We start from the raw sequence: 23,475 nt of genomic DNA, 5'->3' as shown, positions 1-23,475 counted from the left end.
GGTGGCTGTAGTTGGGAGTTGTAGTAGCTGTACAACATGCATTTAGGTTGGGATTTTATTGAATTCCGTTTTTATGTTTTTAATGTCTTTAATGTCTTTAGTTGTCTATGAATCCACGAAGCGATACGTTTTACTTTATACGCCCCCCCCCCCCCCCCCCCCCCCTAATTTCTTCCCACAGCATCCAGAACTACACTCCCAAGATCGGAGAGTATAATTCATACGAAGCCATCCGTCGGGCATTTAAAGTCTGGGAAACGGTGACTCCATTGACCTTTGATGAAATCCCCTACCAGGAGATCAAATATGGACGCCGCAAGGAGCCTGACATTATGATCTTCTTTGCTTCGGGTTTTCATGGCGACAGCTCTCCTTTTGATGGGGAGGGAGGCTTCCTGGCTCATGCCTACTTCCCCGGACCTGGAATGGGTGGGGACACACATTTTGACTCGGATGAACCATGGACCATAGGAAACCAGAACGTACAAGGTGAACTGGGTTCAAGGTTACTATCAGTATAATACAGAATGTCTGTTGTATTGTGGATTTTCGGGACAGTGGTGATTTTCTTTTGTGACAACAAAACTCTAAAAAGAACAATAACAGAAATAACAAGTGAAAAGAAATCAATAACATAACAGACACCCTTTTTTAGGAGAGGGTTTAAAGACAGAAAGCTTATTCTTGAGGGCGGAGCGAGTCATTACTTGGCTTTCTGGTAGAAACGAGGATTTCGAGGTTATTAGGTCCTTGATCACTTCAGCTGATGAGTGGTCTGCAGCACTATGTTGTGTCATGTATTGGTTGTAATGGATCTGTGTAATAGATTGCAAACAGCTGTCCCCATCGCTTTACTCCATCCCTAACCAGAGTTGGCATGGCTCAGCCAGCTACATCATCTCTCATTTGTCAGGCTCCGGCTGCTGCTCCATTTACCGCTGTAAAAGTTCAAAGTCGACACTTTGGTGACATCACACAGTCTCTGCCCCGTTATCATGTTCTTTAATGTTGCTGAGAACTTGAACTGACTCCCACTAATCCATTAACTATGTGATCCATCTGTACCAGCTGCAGTAGGCACATGTTTGTGCCTTTGTGCTTCTTTAGGACTTCAAATCATTGCTTAACAATTTCCTGAAGATGAACCCTAAAATTACCTTTACCCTTAACAACAAAGAACTAAGCTAATCATATGCAGGAGTGTGGATTAAGAAAATGTCTTCACTTGTAAGACTCTTTTCAAAGTTCCTGCTCTTGCTGTGCACCCATTAACCCTGCTGACTCGAGAGGGTTTTTTTGTGACAATGGGCTTCCTTGCCCTGTTATTTACATATACACTCAACAGACAGACAGCTAAACGTGTGTGTGTGTGTATCTGTGTGATCAGCTGTGTGTGGGAAGTGTAGCAGGACAGATCACAGGGACGGTGGAATGCCACAGTAAGTGGGAGTGTGTTCCACTCCGGAGATCTTTAGACTGGTCTCTTTGTTGCACCACGCTATTTACACAGCTCAAAGCAAAGCAGAACCACATTACAATCATGTCTGACTTTAGTCAGACACACATCTAATTAGTCAAACTTTTCACAGTTCTACTGCCATCCAATAGCACTGTTGTGTGTCCCCTTTGTGATATTTTTTTATTTATTTATTTATTTATTTTTGAGCTGGCAAACCTTATTGAAATCAATTCAATTCATTGTTTAAGGTAATTTCATTAGATTTGCTGCTTTTATATAGCTGAGATACCTTGACAAAAATCAACAATGTAGAAAAGTGTGGCAGGCATTTTTAAAGACAATTTCTCCCATTTTTTCCAACAAAATGACTTATTTACGAATCGGTCAAATAACCCGGAACAACTGTTAAATGCAGCTCTAAATGGTAATTTTCAAATGAAATCAGTGCTGATACAAATTAGCGATATTATATTGTATATTATAGACGTACCACTGTTCATATAACACATTTATTAAACATATCTTAACCTGGTATGAAACAGTAAAACTGTATATAGCATCATCTAACGTGCATGGTGATGAATCAGACCTCAGAACTTCTTTTTGGGCGGGCGTCAAACGAAAACAGACTTCAGCTTAGAGATCGATAGCTACACATAAAAAATGAATTGACGTTGAAAGCATTTCAATCAAATCTTTGCACTTGTGGTGTTTTTCTTTCCCTTTCCTCCCTTTACCTTGTGATGCACAATGTGATTAATCAGCCTGTTTGGCACTGACACTCTCCATCCAAAAAGGTCAGCAGCTTTTGTGGTTCTTTTGTGGTCAGATGAGACTAATGTGAGTACGTCAGTGGCTAAAGGCCGAGCTGACCTGAGGGAGAGCTCTTTGGTTGTCAGGGTGCTGCTTTAGTCTGTGTATCCCTCTGCTGCTAACGAACGCGGAGGGAGACGCGGCACACAAAGCTTCCGAGGCTTGGACTTGGACTCCAATGACAAAGTGTGTGCAGTCGGAAATAGCATTGCATTGGCTGAACTTTTAACTTGGCCAAGACTTTTGATGTTGACTCTTTGTTTTCTCTGTCGAACTGAATGGTTGTCACAGTTGCCTCACAAAGGCCTCTTTATCTTCTCCCAGTGCATCTCTCGCACTCTGTCTTGCCCTCTGCTGTTCTCTCTCCTTGAGTATTCGCTGCGGTTAAGTACGCCATGAGGACATTCATGTGACTCTGAAATTATAGATGTTGGGGGAGATGAGCTGTGTGTGCCCTTGTGTGGGTGTGGGTGTGTGTGTGTGTCTGTGTGTGTGTGTGTGTCTTATGAACGATGAGCTGCCCAAGGACAGGTATCTGGAGCATCTCCCCTTCCCCCTTGCATTCACAGCAGTGACATCATCAAGTCACAATCCCCCAACAGCATGATGTCACTAGCAGAAACCTGACCAATCCGCATGGGTCATGCTCAGACAAAATGGCTAGCAAGTTCAAAGTTCACAGAGATCAGGGCTGGACAACAAAGAGGTATTGGCTGAGGGGAAATACCCAAATGGTTTGTTGGCTTCACTTCAGACATGGACTTGTAGGAATAGGTTGTTCAGTGCTGAACCAGGTTTTCTTTGGTTCTGCGGGCAACTTTTGATTGCTTAGAAATGTATGTTGATTCATATCAGTAATGATTAGTGTCTGATCTGTGAAGATAACTGAGAGAGAACAATGAAGAGACGTTCTCATCCATGTATTTACAGCAGCAGTCCGACATGTGTTTTACATAAGATGTATGAATGCAGAGGGACATATAAGTTCTCTATTTCTCCTTCTTAATAAGCTCAAGCAATCCCTTCATAGAGAAGTATAAACAGGGCTCCAGGCCTACTTCTAACATTGGTTGCACTGGGGCACCTAACATCTCATTTATGCACCAGCACATCATTTAGGTCAATCATCATTTATTTATTGATGCAAATGACTATAAACAGGAATAAAGATCAAAACATTTTAAATAAATGTGTTTTCGTTATTTAAATGTCGACACAAACAATGAATCACAATAAATGCTCCTCTTGAGTGATATTATAAGCAGTGTTAAATGTTATTATCATGTCTGACTCCTCGCTGCATCGGTTTGTGGCTGCCTGTTGCTGAGAGGCTGCGCACATGCTTTTTTTAACGTTTCGATTCCGACAGTAAAAGCAGCGTTCCCAGCCAGGCTCTGTCCGTTCTCTTTGCAGTAAATGCATAATGCAAACGGGAGACCAAATCAAAAGAAACAAGGACCGACCGGACCGCCCAGTTCAGACCGGCATCTTGCGCCGCGAGGGGAGACGGGTGGTTAACGATAGTGTCTTTGTGTCTGAGCCCTGATCAACGTGTTAACTGCATATCTTCTTATGTTCCTCCCCTAACATATCCACACAGGAAATGACCTCTTCCTGGTGGCAGTCCACGAGCTGGGCCATGCACTTGGTTTAGAGCACTCCAACAACCCACTGGCCATCATGGCTCCCTTTTACCAATGGATGGAGACGGAGGACTTCCAGTTGCCTGAGGACGACCGGCGGGGCATACAGCAGATCTACGGTAGGACATATTTTGGACGACACTGTCCAGTGTGTATAATCCTTACAGTGTGTTAAATCCAAGCTCTGAAAAGTGAAGCCAAGGCTGAAGTACCTTAAACTGCAGTCTCTCGGGGTGAGTCCTCTATTGTATAGAAGTCTTTGAGAAAATGTCCTTACCTCTCTTGATTTATTAACTCAGTAAACATTGTAAAGATGAGTTTATGGTCTCAATCTCTAGGTTTAAGTCTTCTTCAATCCAGCATGATGTTCATTTAGTACATGAAGGTCTATTTAGATTCAGATAGACCATAAAGCAGGGGATGCTTTCGGGGCGGGGCTTCCTTGTGATTGACAGGTTGCTACCACGGATGCAGTTAGCTACTAACACGACTTCATCACTTAGCTGTAAAGTTGACCTAGAATTATGAAGGACAGCTTCACGCCAGAATCTATTTTGAGTATAAAGCATTCACTAAATAACATTGATATTGCAATAATATAATTCTTCTGGCCATGATAATACTCGAGCTCCACACTGTTTGTATGTAACATACTTTATATGGAATTGGTATCAATCTTCTCATTGCTTGTATTGTGTATTTCCTGAAATTTCAAACTATTCCGTTCAGAGTTCAGTAGTTTGGCTCTTAACCTTGATAATAAGCACATTTATTACCGTATACAGTATGCCCCCTCGTAATTTTTTTTCTTTTGTATTTTTTTAATTAGCCAGTCCTATATGCTGTTAAGTACAAATAACTTGTTAACCCCTCCCTGCAGGTCAACCAGATGGCGGCCCCACCCAGGCCCTGCCCACCGTGACACCCCGTCGACCAGAGCCCAGGCCACCTCAAACACCTCCCCGGCACCCTGACCGCCCCAGGACCACTGAAAGACCAGATCACTACGGACCCAACATCTGTGAAGGGAACTTTGACACGGTTGCTATGCTCCGAGGAGAGATGTTTGTTTTCAAGGTAAATGGGTTGAGGATCAGGAAATAAGGCCATATTAACTTCAGGCATGGACCTGCTGGCTTGATATAAGTTATGAGCATAAAACTTTACAGGAGATATGTTTACCTCCACGGTGGTTTATTACATGCCCTTGCTTGGAAATTCAATCGGCCTCTAGCAGAGGAGCTGTCCTGACAAGTTAACTGTGTCAATAAATTAGTTAGTCTTTTCCGTAGAATCAGTTTGAAACAAATGGCGTGTGCACAGCCAACAAGGGGTCTGTTTTCAATCATGTCCTTGTGGATTGTAAACCAACAGGGCCCGTGTCTTTTATGAGGCGGAACACTGTTAAAAGGGTGGAGTGCGGTCAGGTGTTTGCATTAAAGAGCCTCTGGACCCACACAAAACATTCATAAAGGCTTGAAGCAGCAGTGAGCTATTAGCTGGGGTTTTACCTTGAAGAGATATGTTTTTGCCAGTGCAGGTCATTTCACTGTTGGCTGCAGTTGCTTTCAGCTGGATTATATATTCATTGATATTATGCAACACAGTCCTCTGGCCATACGTTGTTATACATCTGTTAAGTGTTTTCACCTATTGTGTCAATCAGGGAATGGAAAAGGGCCCCCTGACTTTTTACTCAGGCAAACCTCCCCAGCTATACGCCTCACCCACACAAAACGTGTAACATGTTATGTAAACAAGATTAGTGAATAATGTGTATAACAATAGCTTTCGTAAAATAAATGTAAAATTACAGAAGGGGAACGTGTTGTTCTTAGGAGGATGCTGGCTAGTAGGAGCTCCAGCCGACAAGGTGGCAAGTATCTCTGGAATGCCTAGTCTCTTATTTGTCAACAATCATAACTATTCATTTGTAACAATGAGTTTCAAAAGTTTGCATATCAACGCCCTTTATTTAATGTTGCATTGACTCTTTTCTGATTGTCTTCAGCTAGTCAAGGTTTGGGCAGACGAAGCCGCTCTCTCTGTCTTATTTTTGTATAATGGACTGCACGAGGCTGCACGGTGGTGTAGTGGGTAGCACTGTCGCCTCACAGTGAGAGGGTCTCGGGTTCGATTCCCAGTTTGGGTACTTCTGTGTGGAGTTTGTATGTTCTCCCTGTGTGAGCGTCGGTTCTCTCCGGGTTCTTCGTCGTCCTCCCACAGTCCAAAGACATGCAGGATGGGGATAGGTTCATTGATGACTCTAAATTGCTTGGAGGTGTGGAACTTCTTTCCTGTGTGTTTCTGTGTTTTTTCCCTCTCCTTGATTTGTTCAGCTATGCCCTGTACATAGTGCAGCTCTGCAAAGATAAGGGAGGCTGTGTTTCAGTGGAGACGGTTAGACAGAGCTGGACAGAGAACACCAAGGCTTTACTGTAAAGGAAAATAAATGTTCACAGGGAACCGCAGCAGCAGGGATTCGAACAGCTGAGGATATCAAACAGTATCAAATCTTCGGCCACATCTTGACATTCATCCCAGTAAAGCGTTTGACATGTCTGTTTCAAGAGTGGAATACAAAACTACACTTAAGAAACTAAGTGATGCAGGTGATTCTGTTTGCATTATAATTGTCAGAGAGTTGAATAGAACAGAGCCTTGCCCTACCAGACACAGATTGGATCAGTCTATGAATATCTCCTATCTCGGACAGTAAGTGTTTCTGACACTGACCAGTACTTATTAGACTTGGCATACAGCTGCCTGGACCAGTGCTGCAGATGGTCAAACAATTATATCTGTGCTCTCAGGTTTCATCTCCACCAGTAATGTCCATGTTCTTGGGTTTCATCCACAAGTCTGCACAGCATTAATCAGTGTCCAAAATTAACTTTTTCCTTACCACAAATGGTTTTAACCCCCCCTCCATCAGATGTATTGCCATAACATTTTGAACAGACAGTCATGGTCCCGAGTGCTAATGGATGAGTGCTCATTACATTGCTGATTCCTTGACTTTTCCCATCACCTAGCGCCACCAGCAGTTCTTTTTTTTTGTTAAAAACTGTTGGATGATTGGCCATGAAATTTGGTTCAGACATTCAGCATAGTCAAAAGGACTTACTTAATGTACTATGTCCGTGGGAGTAATGTGTAATACATCAGTACCACTCACTCTTCTCCACAGAGCCCTGTTAAAAGAAGAAAAGTGGCCGTCATTCACGTTGCATATTTCGTCACTGCAAAGGGCTGGACATAAAGACAAGCAGCACAGCACACGGAGCTGCTTTCAATATTGAAACACCCACACTGAGATCTGGTCTGTCCTGCTGAGGACTGTATATGGTCAATTCGACCTTAATCTGGTCAACGCAGAGACGCTGCTGTCAGACCACACAGATCGAAGAGCACGCCGTCTGCTTGGTTCGGCCGTGTTCCGTTTCCCTCGGCTCTCGCCAGCCCATCTCCGTTCTGTTCCATTCTGTGCCGCGTCGCCGCCGTCTTGTCTGCCAGCGTGTCCTGCGTGAAGGACAAAACTGGATGTGCTTGCCAGAAAGAAGCAGCACTGAGCATTTTACCGTTACATTATCCAGGACGAGCAGGGCTCCTGACTCACCACTTATGAATGAGTCTGAGGGCTTCTGGTGTAAATCTGTCTGCTGGCGCGTGTGCACAGCATATAGAGTAGATACGAATGTTCTGTGCTTGTGCAAATGTGTTACGAGTGATTTCCCTGTTTTTTGTGGTACTAGACAACAAAATAACAAATTATGACTAAAAGTTACCTTGTGTCTGACTGTGATCAACAGAGGGAGGGCAATGAGGGGACATGATAAAGCCACCAGAGCAGAGACTGACTATTATTAGCCTGCCGGTGTTCTGCTATTGTTAGTTTATTGTACGTTCGGGTCTAGTTCTCCTGCAGACCGCAGTTTGCTTGGCATGATGACCATCAAGCTTTACTACAGAGCTACTGGACCTCAGTGGGTCAAATAGTTCAAATGAGATGTGAAAACATAATGTTTTCACATCTCATATATCTCATCTCTCATCTCATCTCATATACCATATTATGGTTTGAACTTATTTGGGAATTTGCTTTACTTAGGCTTTGACTCTCAGGAATGAAGAAAGACAAACTACTGAGTTTTTCTGCTGTGTTTAAGTGACAATAAGAAAGCAAACACACTTCTTCATTGTGTCCCCTCAGGGCCGTTGGTTCTGGCGGGTGCGTAGGAACAGGGTGCTGGATAACTACCCCATGCCCATCAGTCACTTCTGGAGGGGTCTGCCTGGAGACATAGATGCTGCCTATGAGAGACACGATGGCAGATTCGTCTTCTTTAAAGGTAAGCAGGAAACACTCACACGTGACACAACTACAAGTATACACTATCTTACCAGTATTACCAGTTATATTTTAGGCTGTGTCCAAAATCACTCCCTATATAGTGCACTATATAGGGAGTTCGCCATTTGGTAGTGGTGTCCGAATGTGTAGTGAGCATTACTGTTCCCTACATAGTGCACTCAAAGTTTCCCACAATGCATCGTGTAAAGTAGTGTACAACCGATGGTCACTAGCCGAGCAAATTTTACCATCATGCATTGTGCTGAAAGACAAATCGCGAAGGGGCGAGAGGAGAGAAAGAACCAGAACCAGAGCAGAGGATAACTTTTTATATTTTTGAAAGATATAGAAACAAATAAGTGTGCTCAATGTAAAACACTTTAAAATGCTATTATGATTGCCCTATCAGGGGCTTAAAACATTTGTACAGGTGTTTTAAAATATTTTTATGCCTCCAGGGTACAGCCTCTGTGACCTCACCCCCATACCATTCTCATGCTGTATCTAAGCAACACCTTCTGTGAATTTATTCCGATTTGTCAACCGTGACTCAAGTACAAAGAAAGACCCCGAACAATGCATGTATCTTGGAGGTCAAAGGTCAAGCTTACTGTGAACTCGTTCATCCCATCCTCTCGAATTCAATACCTCTGGTACGTCTCAAGCAAATTACTCCACATGTGGCACTCAAAGTTGAACTAATTAGAATTGAGAGGCCAAAGTTCACTGTAGCAAAATGTGTTTTTAGCCATAACTCAAGAATTTATATGCTAACTGTCACAATTTCACACTCAATTTTCTTTTTTTTAAAGATTTTTTTTATTTTTTTTTATTTTTGGCTAGAGCGCCATTGAAGTGTTTTATTCATTTTTCAGACAGTGTGGAAACAGGGAGAGAGAGAGGGAGATGACATGCGGGAAATGTGTCCCAGGCGGGAGTCTAACCCGGGACCACCGCGTCGAGGACATTTAGCCACTGTACATGGGGCGGCTGCCCTAACCACTGCAATTCTGGACAAAAGTTGATGTAAATCAGGGGTGTCCAATCTTATCCAAGAAAGGCTGTAAATCATCAAACCTCTTCATCCATACACTGTTGATCCTCCTCCATTGGATCTCCTTTAGGGAATTAACATACCGTCTACGTTTCTGGTTATTGTTGCTGTAAAAACAGGCCTGGGCCTGTTCTGAATAATCTTCTTCTGGTATTATTAGCTTGTCACTTTTATATTATGGCAGTCTTTCAGAAGCAAGAATAGCCTTTGAGTATAGGCCCAATGGAAATAATGCTACAGGCTGCCTTAAAGCATGCAGGGGAGCAACATGCACACATTTTTGTCAAAGCGTTGCTGTGCTTATGTAGCAACAGAGACAAACAGCACCGGTGTTTGGATTCAGTTTTTTCACCAGTTAGTCTGTCTTACGTATGCAGCAGCATATTTTCTCCTCGTGCAAAGTTTGTATCATGAGCATATGAAACAGACATATACTCTCCGCCTTCTGGTTTCTCCTTTTCAACCTAAATACGTTAATGATGCTCCATGCTCACAATGTCCTAATGCATTCATACTGCATTGTAGAACAGATACTGGTACTTGTTTCATCTTCTTCAGATTATGTTGAAGGTATACACACCCCCACTCCCTATGAAAGTACATAATGTATTCTACATGCAGAGTGTAAGTCTCTGAGCGCAGCTCGTTATTTGTACTGAGTGTCTCTGAGAGGAGCTTGTCTTTGACAATGCTGGATAAAGTTTGTCAAAGGGAAAAGGAGAGAACTCCGGTCTTTAATGCGGCTCGCTACCGGGAGCTAAAGGGTGTAGGGCAGCTGTTGATGAGGAGAAGGATGATGTCATCGTCGAGCCTCTCAGTGTGACACTTGGCTGCAGGCCATTAGCAAAGAAAGAGCAAGATTAATGTAGAGCAAGGGAAGAAAAAAGGAAGGAAGGACTTGCAGACCTGAGTGCACAAGAAAAAGGGAGACAAACACGGACCTTTAAATGGACGAATCAGAACGCTCAATAACTTGACTTTCTATCAGCGTGAGGTCAGCAGTCCTTTTCTTCATCTGTGCTTTTTGTTCTTCAATACTCTTTACTGTGGCCTTGGCTCAGCAAAGAATGATCCAAATACCATTAAGTGTTCTTGTTCTTAAAATATCGCAGCATGCATTTCTAGATGTATCACTGTATAACTAAGCCCACCACTATCACAGTCTATGTTTCTCTATGGGGAAAATTATAGTCACTCAACAACCACAAACAAAAACCATACACAAAATACCAAATACTTAAGCAAACACTACATTCAAAACTTAAACTGAAGATGACATAAACATTGATACTGTATTGTACTGTCAATAGAAAACACAGTAGATTCTCTCAAACCTGAATCCTATTTGTAGTGTTCAAGCTCTGGTTTCTAAGTGATATAATTGGTTTCAGGTGTTTCACAGGTGCATTCTGGGTGCAGCTGATTGATCATTTAGTGTGGCATTCCAATGGCAGTTTTTAGCAATCAGCAGACAGAGGGTTTTTATTTTGAAGACAATGGGTTTATGGTTTATCATACCAGATTAATAGATAACTTACATGAGTAAGTGCTTCCAATAATTATAATAAGTACCAGTTTTTGTGTCTTTGAAATTGCAAAGTGTTATCATCACTCCCGTCCCCCTGCTGTGCTGACAATAGGATCCATGGCTGGCTGAAGCATATTTTCCCCAAATTTAGTTGGGGGATTTCCGCTATAAATATGAACATGTAATAACAAATAATTCCTGCGTGAATCCATTTAAGCCGTAGGATCTGTTCCACAAGCGCTTTTAGCTTTTTTTAGTCTACTAAATAAACAAATGAAACTAACAAAATGTCCAGAAAGGAAATATGTTTCCACCTTATTAAACAGAAATATACAACCGTACACCTTCTGAATTCAAGTTGAATTACCTTGTTATTCATTGTAAAACACACTCGATTGAGGCTTGACAGAAACAGAATAAATCTTTTTACTGCTCCAACAATCACTAACTCTTGGTTTTAGCCCTGTACAGCTGCCCACTGAGCAGCGGCTCCCAGTCATTCTTCGGAGGCAGAACATTTCATTTGCAGTAAAATGACAAAAATCGCCCCCCAAATACACAGACCGGCCATGTACACAGCCATTCAACGATTGCTGATATGTTCATCCAGTCACCCCAACAGAGACTGAATAACAGTGAGTCATGCGTTGGGTCTTGTGAAGCGTAATCACCTGAGACTGAACTGTTGTCAATTGAGATTACTGTTCGTTCTTGTTTGGGACAAAATTTCAACTCACCAACTGCCAAGAAAGCAAGTTTGAACTTGACGTACTCTGTATTGAGGGAGGCTTAAGGGGACATATTTTGAATGAGGATAAAATGGGTGGATGGAAGGAATATCTATTTTGTAAAATGTAATCTAACCGACAATCATCCCCTTTCATTCCCTTTCACAGCTGTTGTATTAGCCAGGGCTTTCCCAGCTGCTTTCATCCCAAACAAGGCCAGCTGTTCTAGAAACCTGTGTATGCCTGTAGAAAAACAACAGCAACGATGCAGTGAGGACTCGTATCTTTAGGTCCAGCGTAGTCATGGAAAGTCATGGAGTAAGTCATGGGATTTTACCTCAGAGCTATTCACTGCGGGAGCCCCGGGAAGCATTGCGTCAACCTCTTGTTCTCTCCAGATGCTGAGTGTAGAGCTTTCATTTTAAACAAGTAGCGAGGGGCTGGAGGTGGGTTGATGGATGGGTGGGGGGAGAGGGTGGGAAAGGCAGCTTGAAGCCAAGAAAAGAGATGTAATGGTGCCAGGAGGAACGGAGTCCCCCTGTCTGACACAGTAAAAACAATAAAACCTTCCCTTCAGCCAGAAATCCTGACATGAGACAAGCCGCTCCTAGTGAATAATTACAAGCTCCACCAAAACCCCTTGCTCAGTGATGTACTCGTTTCTGCTGGGCTGCTTTGATCACTTTCCAACAAATCATTATTGCATTCGTACAATTTACAAGTGTGCAAATGCTGGTCTGGTTTCTCTGATTGTTCTTATTGTTCTCTTTTTATCCCCTCATTCAGTTTCAATTATTTAACATATTCTGTGCCAGCAAAGAAATGTGTACAACAGAATGTGTAGGTATCCCTGTGTGTGTGTGTGTGTGTGTGTGTGTGTGTAAAGTTATACAGTGTGATTGTGTCTTTTAACATTTTCCAGAGTCCATAAGGGCTATGAGTGGGGGGTGGATAGCGAATGTAGCGCTGTATGCACCACAAAGGTTCATGAAGCGCGTTTCTTCTCCTCTCCTCAGGAAACCGATTCTGGGTGTTCAGGGAGGCTAACCTTGAACAGGGCTACCCACTGGAGCTGGTAGATTACGGTCAAGATATTCCCTACGACCGGATAGACACGGCCATCTGGTGGGAGCCATCCGGCTTCACCTACTTCTTCCAAGGAGACTGGTAACGTAGCTTCCAGCCCGTCAGCATGAGACCAAGCATATTAGTATGCATCAGGATATCCCCAGTTGGATCAGCGCTGAAAGTTTCGACAGCCTTTTTCCGGTTGAGCTTAAGCTCAACTCTTTTTATTACATGAGACAAATTCAATATGCATTGCATATGCTCTCAAATACGTGGAGTCAGTCATTTTATAGTAATGTTAGCAGCGTGGCTCTATGGAAGGTCTTTCAGTCTGACACTGAACTGGATTAGCATGACATCCATCCATTACTGAATCATAATGATTTAACTTCCAGTGGCTTTTCATCTGGCTCCATCGTCAGGTCAACATTGTGACGGCGGTTTGCTTTGTGACTTGATCTTCCCATCAGCCTCAGCTTTACTTTGTGTCAGCTGTACTATGTTTGCTTAAAAACACACCTTAATAGTTGGCATGTTAGCATGTTAAAGCTAGCATTTAGCTCGGAGTCGTGCCTCAGTGGAGCCCCGCCCAGCAGGCTGTCGACTACAGTACGTTCCTATGTCAAACACAGCTCGTGTGAGCCCAACATTACCCACCCGATTGACTTTGCGATACTGATTTTAGCGTCCAAAAAATGTCCATGTCTATTTTTAATAATGTGTACATTTTATTTTATTGTTGCCACCAAATAGAGGCAGAAAATAGGTTCTCACGATCTATAAGTCAATGTAATGTTTAGATTTTATGTCATTTCAACAACAGTTTTTTGTTTCCATATAAAGACCAAAATGAATGAGATCACATGAATCCACAGCATTGCCTTATATGTATGAGTTTTAGAAGAGTATCAGTAGCAGCTGAATCTGCACTATTTTGATGACGATGTTTAAACAGTTCTATGAACGATACAAACACAGGATCAACACACGTGTATAAAATCCAAATACTGATGGAGAAATAACTTTGGGCCTGCGAATCCGAGAAGCCCTCGCACAGACTTGACTGTCTTGCTTCGCGTGTGCTCGTGATATTTAGACACAGAACAGATTTGGAGACCTGTAATGTTGTAGACACACTATGCACCGTACTGTGCAGTCTGCTGTTTTTTGTTTGGACAGTTACAACCGTCTCCTCCATTGCGGTCTGCAGGTACTGGCGCTTCAACGAGCAGTCCCGCTTGGCTGACCGGGGCTACCCGAAACCAATCAGCGTCTGGGGATCGTCAGTGCCCTCTTCTCCCAAGGGGGCCTTCCTCAGCGACGATGGCGGTGAGAAGAGTGGTTTTTCCTGTGTGTGTGAGAGACTGGGACACGCCTGAAACAAAGAATCAGGGTGTGGTCATGCTATCATCACGAGAGAGAGGCTGGCGTGTGTGTGTGTGAGATTGATCCGACATGTGAAGTACTTTTTGCTTGACTTGGTTGGTGTGAAAAGAGAGAGGAGGGGTCCAGCCCCCCAAGCAGTGTCTTTGTGAAGAACAGTACACACTCTTTCCATGTAAACAACAAAGTATTTGAGATAAATGAACAATACTAAGACACATTGTTAAAGCTCTGGTATACGATTTGAAAGATTTTTCAATTGAGCCAAAATTCATCCAATAGTAGCCATTAACTATTCCTTTCAATCATATGTCTTCAATCTCAATGCTCTTTTTGTCTTCTCCAGCATACACCTTCTTCTACAAAGGCTCTAAGTACTGGAAGTTTGACAACCACCGCATGAAGAGCGAACCAGGCTACCCCAAATCCATCCTGAGAGACTTCATGGGCTGCAGTGTGGACCTGGACCCAGACAGAGACACGGAGACGGACTCAGGACGCAAAAACCCGGACGTGAACAGCCCTCCGTTCAATCCTGACGCAGATGGACGTGACAGCGACAAGGGCAAAGACCGCGAGGGAACGGACAAAGACACGGACCCAGGGACAAAGGACAAGGACAAAGAGGAAGAATACCACGAGGGTCGGGAGGAGGACACCAACGAGGTGGACGTGGTGCTGAAGGTGGACGACAGCGAGGAGAGGACCATGAACATCCTGATGGTGACCATCCCGCTTGTCCTGGTGCTGTGCATCCTGGGACTGATCTACGCCATCATCAACACGCTGCAGAGCAAAGGGGCGCCGCGGCTGCTGGTGCACTGCAAGCGCTCGCTGCAGGACTGGGTCTGACCCTTGACCTTAGGAGAGATTGAATTTAAATTGGACCATAGACGCCGTCCTCCTCGAATCCAAGCCTCTTCCCAGTGATCCATCCTTCTCAATGCTCCTGCAATAGTACATGTGGTAGTAGATGCATACTGATACACAAAAACTAGAAGCAAGCATAATGACGTCTTACTTACTTACACACACACACACACACACACACACACACATGCACACCACCTTAACCAACTCCTGCCTCCCATGGTGCTCTACAATGCGTTGACTGTAGTCTATTTATATGAGAGAAGTTTGCACATTGTTTTTGTTTTGGTTATTTCTGTGTGACTTTTTGTTATTATTATAATTATTATTATTTCTAAACCAGGAAGGCCGTTCTATTCTCTCTCCGATCTCCGCGCCGACTTCCTCCTTCGCCCTACACTCAATAGAGGCTTTGTCCTTGTCGATGACTGGGCATCTGCGTATGCTATCACAGAAGAAAAGAAAAGAAATGAACGAGGACAGAGCGATTTGTAGGCGAACCACGAAGCTTCTAGTAGATTTTGTCGTGTTCATCCTCTGCTTCTTCTCTTCCCTGTGTAGTGTAGGATAGGGGTGTGAGATGAGTTAGAGGGAAACAGGGTTTGTTCACATCAGAGATTTCACTGAAGTTTACATTAGGAGGCATTTTAGGCCTGCTTTGAGCCCAGATATGATCCCCCCTTGATTCCCTCTGACAGTGATTACGCTGCAACTTTGAAGGTCGTACACGCACTGCTTTGATTTTAAGGGATGATGACTGCTTATTACAACTAAGATCAGATTTCTTATAAGAATTGTAATAGTAACACTTTACTCATCACGTAAACAGTTTGTATTCCACTTTGGGGAAAACAGTTACAGTCCAAGTCAATTTTATTTATATAGTGAGTATTTATACCAGCATCACAAATCATAAATTTGCCTCGAGGTGCTTTACAATCTGTACAGGATACTGCAATACTCTCTTTGACCTCTGATCCCCAATTTGGATAAGGAAAAACAAAACAGTCAGTGAGGAAAAAGTTTGAAAACCCTCAGGAAGGATAAATACTAAGCTACAGTCAAGCAGGCAATTCGCTTATCTCAGACTGGAAGTAGGGTGTATACGCTTGCGTGGCTCTACCAGCAACTCTAAATTTTATTAATGAATGCGTTATACCTCGTTTGTTTAAGCTGTACAAAATTGTAAAATTCAGCGTTGGTGACGGGCAGATATTTTAGCTTTTGGCCAAGCCAGGGTAGCTGGTTGCCTTGCTTCCAGTCTTAAAGTATATCAGAGAATGTGGCCATGAAAATAAGACCAACGTTGTAATAAATAGGAATTATCCTTTAAATTCAGACAACTACTACTTTGTTTTCTTTCTTTTTCTTGTGCTCACGTAGTTGGACAATAACAGTATGTCTACCTTCTTTCTTTTCCTCATTTGGAAGCCATTTAAAGAGCTTGCTGGCTGAGAGGGTCCAGACTTTACAGGGGATCTCCTCCCGTTACTTTCCTTTATGTGGCTGATTCTCAGAGAGCTCCCTTTCTGTCAACAATAAAACCTTTTCGTTGTGCTACAGAGACGACGGACTAATGGTTCATTTAGAAAAGTCAGCTCACTGTGAAATAACACAAGGGAGGGAGCGTCCGTTGCATCTCCGTGTGTGTGTGTGTGTGTGAGAGAGAAAGAGAGAGACATAAAACAAGGGTGATCCAACTTCAGAACAGGATGAAACCCCACGGATGTCGCAGGGTGCAGCTACTGTACCATGCCGTTTTTTCCGAGCTGGTGTGTCTGTTACACACACACACATAACGTAGTCGTAGCAGCAGTCAGGGTGAGCTCGGGCCACGCAGGCTCATGTGAACACGGACTAATCCTCTTCATTAAAAAACAACAGGTGTGTGCAAATGCTGTTAACCCCCGCGACCCTTAAACTAAGCCATGAACTCCCAGAACCAAAACCCTCTCATCTCCTTTTTCATCTCACAAGATCAGAGATGGGATGGTGGGGAGCGCGGCCCCAGAACAATGTCCATCTTTATGATTCATTATATATTAGTATTATTTTTGAAAAGATGTATTTCTCCTGCTGCTCCTTGCTTCCATTTATTTTTTTATAGTTTGGAAATCATGCAGTATTAAAATTAAACTGAACTCAGATGGTTTTTTATACTGTACAGAAATTAATAGAAACCAATGGCTGCCATGGAAACGTACATCAGAAAATCCAAACAATATAGTTTGAAAAAGGTCGCTTCATGTACAACGGTTCCTACATTGTGAAATAGTTGTGGAATAGAAATGGAGTCCTGTAAAATTATTATTTTGTAAAGAAGACAAAATGAATCAAAGGCGAGGCAATTCCACTTGACTCATTTGTGACATTACCCATGAATCTTTGGGAATCAGGAGCCCCATTTCAAAATATTCAAAACCGTGTAGCAGCAATGTGAATGATGTAATCATCGCCAGCTTTGCATTGAAAAAATCTTTGGAGTCAACAAAGCGTGTGGGAGAGTACGACTTCAGGTCTGAATGGGAAGAAGGCTCATCTGAGGTGGCGTGTAGAAGAAAGCTGCCAATCTGAGGGGGTTCAGGTTACAGCTGTGGACGAGGAGGGGGAGGAGAGAGGGGATTTGTTGCCTCTGAGACAAGGGAGAGGGGGGAGGGAGGCTGACCTCGTCTCCCTGAGCTTGCAAACGGGTGAAAGAGAGAGAGGGAGCACTTTGATGGCCTCTATCCTGCTGGCAACAGCTCATGTGACCCAAATTCAACAGTGCTAGCCAAAAGGGAACTTTAGCTTGCAGCAGGTGACAGCGTTGAGCGGTAGTTGCTGCGAGAGCTTTGCTTGTAGTGGTGAACTTCACATTGGAAAACATGTGAATCAGCAGCCGTCGGGTCAGGCTGTATGCTGACAGACGGTGCAGATCGATAACAGCCTTCAGCTAAGGTGCGGACAGGTTGAGATGGGACACCTATGCAGAGAGAGGTAAAGTTAACAGGACACTCACTGAAAGGAACACAAAGAAGAGCAATAATCAGCCGTCACCAGAAGTCTGGAGATTGAGCTGTGGCCAGTCGATAGCGGTTGCCAGGAAACGGTGTCCTGTGTGCATCGCTCACCTCCTCGCCATTGGGGGCTGGGGGGGGTTGCGGGATGGCGGATGTAGCTAATCAGCGTTAAAAGCAAACCCCCCCCTCTCCTGTTCTGCTCTTCCATTGGTCGTACAGGCTACATCAACGCTGAGACAGCCCGGTGTCTGGACAGGCTCAGAAAATGTCGACTCATGCACTAAGACACAACGCTGTGTGTTGTGGAGTCCTTGTTCATCAGCCCCCTCCTGGTTCCCCACACAGCCACCCCATAGGGAGGTAACCACTTTAAAGTTGGAAAACGTCTCTTGTACCTGAAGTTTTCTTGGAAATTTCTGCCACTCTGTACTTTGAGAGATCCTCTGTAGGATTGACACTGATTGTTTTATAGGACACAGGCAGGAGAGAAATACGGATAGGTTTGGAAAGAAAGCTGTCCAGGCAGATTGATCTGTGTGTGTGTGTGTGTGTGTGTGTGTGTGTGGAGGTGTTCAGTTAATCAGCTCTACTCTCCATAAGCGAAGCCTGTTTTCTGACTGTAAATCTCCCACACTCTCGATCACCAGCCGTCCACATACTCAGCCCAGCCCTCTAAGCCCGAGGGGATCATAATAAAAACAATGGCCTTCTCTCTCGCTCTCTCTCTCTCTCTCTCTCTCTCTCACACACACACACACACTTCTCCTCCCCCTATTTTCTCTCGCCCTAATGGAATCGCACACAAACACATTATTGTCTTCCCCAATCTCCCCCCCCCCCCCCCCCTGTCTCACACAGCAGAGCCTGTTTTTAGATCCACCTCCTTGTTCAGCAACTTTTTATCAGTATGGAAGGATTCACTGAGAAACACTGTACCTGTCAGGTTTCGAACGCCGACTCAGCAACAGGATGTCACATTCAGATGTAGAGTTGCGACGGCTGAAGTTCTTTGAACGTTCTCGCCCTGTTCGTTTTTTGAAGTGCAGGGCCTTGATGCAAAGTTTAGGTGAGGTTAGCATATCGCTGAGCTCGTCTGAGCTTTCATCTCTCTCAGGATGTGTTTCTGTAAACACTGCATGTTGAAGCGTTTCCCCATTCAGCCCTGCTCTTTTGGCTTCCCAACATTTATACATTTCGGTTTTTTGTCCCTTTTGTTCATTTTGATGAGCATCTTTGTTAGTATCTCACTCAGAAGACAGGTATTCTTCTAGTTGTGTCTGTGCTTTCCACTCTGTGCACTTTTCTTTTTGTGTTTCAGCTTCCGGCAGTCACTGTGTATCCCTGCTCTTCTTCACAGCATCAAAAAGTGATCGCATCAACCCTTCTGGGTCGATCAAAGTCTGATTTCTACCTGGAAAAAAACAGATCAATACAATACGAACTGAACGGATCAAAGAAAAAAAAGTCCAACGTGACGCACTCTATGACTCTCTTCTGTCTCAGTTACACTTTGCGGCTTATGACGGCTCAGAACTCAAAGGATCACGGGTCGCCCAGATGTTTCTGTCTTCTCACCTCGCTCATTGACCCCCACTAACTCTGAAACTACTCAATTTAAATCACCACACAGCCACTCAGCACTGGGGATGAAACCCAGAAGATGGCTGACAAATGACTGAGCATCTGCTGGCGTTGCTTTGCCCCAGATGAGTGCAGCCGATCTGCTGTCAGGGTAGCAGCTCTCAACTAAACTCGCCCACTAACTGCAGCTACAGTAGATTTTGTTGGATTCAGTTGATTCTGTATTGACCGTCAATAGTGGAACTTTTCATTACTTGAGTAATACTTCAGTGACTTTCTGAAAAACACTCCATCATCCCCGACTAGGATGAGATAGGGAAAATACAAACAACATGAAATAAAGAAGAAAGCAGTATTGTTTGTCTCTGATAATCGTCTTATTTTGATTTGATTGTGTGCATTTGTTTCTCTTCAAACTTGATAAGACATTTTTTTTTTGTTAATAACATTCCAATTATTTTTTTTGTTTTTGATTGGTTGTTAGTGTTTTTGTTTATCTGTAGAAAATGTAAGATTTTATACATTTGTGTTGTTGTGTGTTCACCTCTAGTTGAGTGTGTTAACAAGCCATGCTGGACATGTACACATTAAAAAATTGCTCTGAAAATATGAAAAGTAGTCTTTTTTTATGCAGTATTCTACTTTGTGTACCCTCTGAAGAGAATAGAGAATTACAATTCTGCACACAGTGCACACGCCCTCCACTCTCTCTTCCTGCGGTGAGGTCACTGTCCATAGGGCCTTGCTTCCTGTCTCACACGGGACAGGCAGCAGAACTGGCTTTATGAGGGGGGGGGGGTCTGGAAGCCACATGAGCAGGGAGGAAGTTAGCAAGCCGCTTGTAGAGCCTGTAAGAAACCGGCGGGGCAATGGCTTCATCAAATTGAGAGGAAATTCATTGTTCACGATTCACCATGGATTTGATCCAAACACCAAAATTACAGAACGTAGACTGACGGCAGCCTTTTAATGAGATGTTGTTGTGACTTGGAGGAAGGTGTTGCCAACCGAAAATGAAACGGCACCTACTCACATCCAATCACATGAATAATTGGCCCAAATTAACACTTAATTATAGTTATTTTGTCTTCATCAGAGTTCTTGTTTAATTAATTGAGGAGCCTATCTGAGGGCAGCACACTTTTCATAAGAAAAAGGAATTTACTACTGGACTGAGGAAAAGTAAACAAGACAAGGTAGAGACATGTCTCCAGAGGTGACACTGTCTGGCACATTGGTCCAAGCTAGTGATGGGTAGTAGTAGCGATAACAAGAAGAATTAAAGGATACAAATACTGTCAACACATTATAATATATTTATATTATTCCTTGTCTGTGGTATTCAGTCAGAATAATGCCCCTTTGTTCCTACTGAAGAAATTATGTATAAAATAACTGGTTACATCTTATGTCTGCAGTGACCACCGCTGTATTGTGTGCTCCCATGAGGGCGCACTGCCCATCAAATAATAATAATAATAATTCTCGGTTTTGTTATAGCACTTATCCAGGTTTATTTCAACCCACAGATTGTAAAAGAAGTTTATAAGAAGCGTACGTCATCATGGTGACGTCTCCCCTTAGTTTTTGGACTACGGTTTTGAAGTCTTGAGTTTGGCATTTTGGCCGTCACCATCTTGGACAACCAGTGAAGGAAGTGACCATATTTGGACTATGTAGGAGGGACAGGTGGATCTGACGAAAACAAGCGACACCCTTACTGGATCTGGATCCAGCTGGATCCTGGAGTTAGGCTGCTAACAAAGTTAGCTTCCTAAAGCTTAATTTGCTTTGTATAATGTAGGCCTACTAAATGAACATCATGCTGGATTGAAGAAGACTTGAAACTAGAGATTGAGACCATAAACTCCTGTTTACAATGTATACTGAGATAATAAATCAAATGAGAAGTAGGCTCATTTTCTCATAGACTTCCATGCAATCAAACTTCTTTTTGCAACCAGAGGAACCATTAGCTGTTAGCTGTTAGCCAAAGACACCATCCAAAACGATCAAAGGATGCAGACAGTTTTCCCCTCTCTGGCCGCAGAGCACCAACCGAGAGGTACTTAGCAGTGTGTGTACTGCTAGTTTTGTTAGCCATTAGCCAAACACTGTGTCCAATACTTTAAAAGTGAGCACACTCAGCTGTATTGTTAGAGCCAGAGTAGTGCACGAGGAGTCAGCAGGCAGTCAATAGCAGTATAAAACAGGCAATAAAAGGTGTTTTGAGAAAGTGTGAGTCACCACAACCACGAGAAGCCCTTTAGCGTGCAGCCATCACTGGTCACCCAACATATTTTGCAGTTTGCAGCAACAGACACACACACACACACACACACACACACACACACACACACACACACACACACACACACATGACCAATTGCATGATCCTCCTGGCGACTAGGTATCTTTACAAAAATGACATTACCAGAACCAATAAGTTCATATTTATCAAGCCTGTTCTGCAGCTGGTGTATTATTATTATTATTATTATTATTATTATTATTATTATTATTATTATTTAGTTTTCTGTGGGTATAGTAAAGAAAATTATTTTGCCTTACCTTCAGCATAAACCACTTTTACGACCTCATACACAATTTTGTTTTGGTCAGTGTCATGTATTTAGGTTGGCCCCATCTTGTTCTTGTTCTTTGCTGTGTTTTTCCTTTTCTCAAGACCTCTTCAGAGATGCAGCTCACCTGAGCAGGCCGGGCCCAGGAGGCTATCAATCAGACCTGCAAGGTCCTCTGACTCTCATTCTCTGGCCTGCTGACTGACACTTGTATGTTTGTACCTGGTGACGGACAGTTTGACAGCGTTCACAGACTCAGGTGAGACCTGCGAGAATCAACTAAAGCGGTAAAGTTGCGGGTTGTAAAAACCAAAACAAACTGAAATATGCTAAAATGCACCGTAGGTTTGAGGGCAACTGCAGTCAGGTGATGGTTATCTGTGGGTCGGTGACCATTTTTCACATTATGCATTTCAAACATTGTGAAAATGAAATATTGATAAGAACAGCGTTAATGACCGTTACCTTTCCCTGTATGGCTGCAGAGTTTAGCCTGGGAAATGTGCTTTTTGAGCTGGAAATTAGTTGGCCTAATTGGTATGAGCCATCTGGATCTGACTGTTTGGTTTTTGCTGGTCCCATGTTAGATAATTTACTTGCTTAAGAAAACACTGTAGGAGGATGGATGCACCACACCCATTTTCCATCTCCTGACCTACTTTTCAGTTCGTTGTCATTCATTAGAATTTGTTTTTAAAATAGTCAGACATACCTCTGTGAACAAACAACTTTAATGGAGTGTGTTGTGTGTACGTGTGATTTGAGCACATCGGCTTGTTTTGCACCGTGTTTACATGCTTTTAATCCGTTCCTGCTGTGCATGAGAAGTCTAGGTCTGGCTGCGCTCATTGCTTGTTAAATCTGCCACAGTTATCACCAGGTACACCCTGTGCGGCGCCATAATTACTTTCAGTCATCTCTTTACTCTGGGTAGAAAATTAACTCAGCTTTTAACACACACACAAACACACACGCACACACACACACACACACACAGACATTAAGTTAATCACTAGCAGCTACAGCTAATGTGACGAAGCTGAACCACCTGTTTAACAATACTTTAACACGATTACACCTGTTGGGCATCCTGCATGCTCTATACAAACAGGCAGGTATAGGTAACTTGGGTTTAGTTAAGATTTTAAATCTAGTTTGTTATCATTGGAATAGAAAAAATAGTCCATATGTGCTTGAAACTGCATAGCAACATGCTCTCTACGACATACTCAATGTGTATGTAGCCTGCTGCATAATACCTACCGTCTCTGCACCACATGACTGTTATCAATAACAGCGTGACCTGTCTGAGCTACCATTGATGAAAATTGTTCATCATCAGTGTAAATCAATATCACCTCTTCAACTCAATTCAATGTTTTCCAGCATCATTTGTAAACATTTTGGTCAGAA

At 43.2% G+C, this 23,475-nt stretch overlaps 2 protein-coding genes across 3 annotated transcripts in view; one reads left to right on the top strand and one right to left on the bottom strand.

Annotated features, from left to right (window-relative positions):
- mmp15b (matrix metallopeptidase 15b) overlaps nucleotides 1–20,079 on the top strand; it is a 32,511-nt gene extending 12,432 nt beyond the window's left edge. Inside the window, exons 4-10 of the mRNA XM_084007078.1 lie at nucleotides 182–489; nucleotides 3,873–4,034; nucleotides 4,796–4,992; nucleotides 8,129–8,267; nucleotides 12,596–12,746; nucleotides 13,858–13,976; nucleotides 14,377–20,079. Of these exons, the coding sequence (XP_083863204.1) occupies nucleotides 182–489; nucleotides 3,873–4,034; nucleotides 4,796–4,992; nucleotides 8,129–8,267; nucleotides 12,596–12,746; nucleotides 13,858–13,976; nucleotides 14,377–14,882 (1,582 nt within the window). The 3' untranslated portion in view covers nucleotides 14,883–20,079. The remainder of the gene's footprint in view (nucleotides 1–181; nucleotides 490–3,872; nucleotides 4,035–4,795; nucleotides 4,993–8,128; nucleotides 8,268–12,595; nucleotides 12,747–13,857; nucleotides 13,977–14,376) is intronic.
- LOC311011920 (adhesion G-protein coupled receptor G1) overlaps nucleotides 1–23,475 on the bottom strand; it is a 129,347-nt gene that overhangs the window by 33,634 nt on the left and 72,238 nt on the right. The gene's annotated exons all lie outside the window — the stretch shown is intronic.

The sequence above is a fragment of the Eutrigla gurnardus genome, assembly GCF_963514095.1.
Source record: "Eutrigla gurnardus genome assembly, chromosome: 1".
In the NCBI taxonomy this organism is placed as follows: domain Eukaryota; kingdom Metazoa; phylum Chordata; class Actinopteri; order Perciformes; family Triglidae; genus Eutrigla; species Eutrigla gurnardus.
This window is presented reverse-complemented; position numbering and strand designations above follow the sequence as displayed.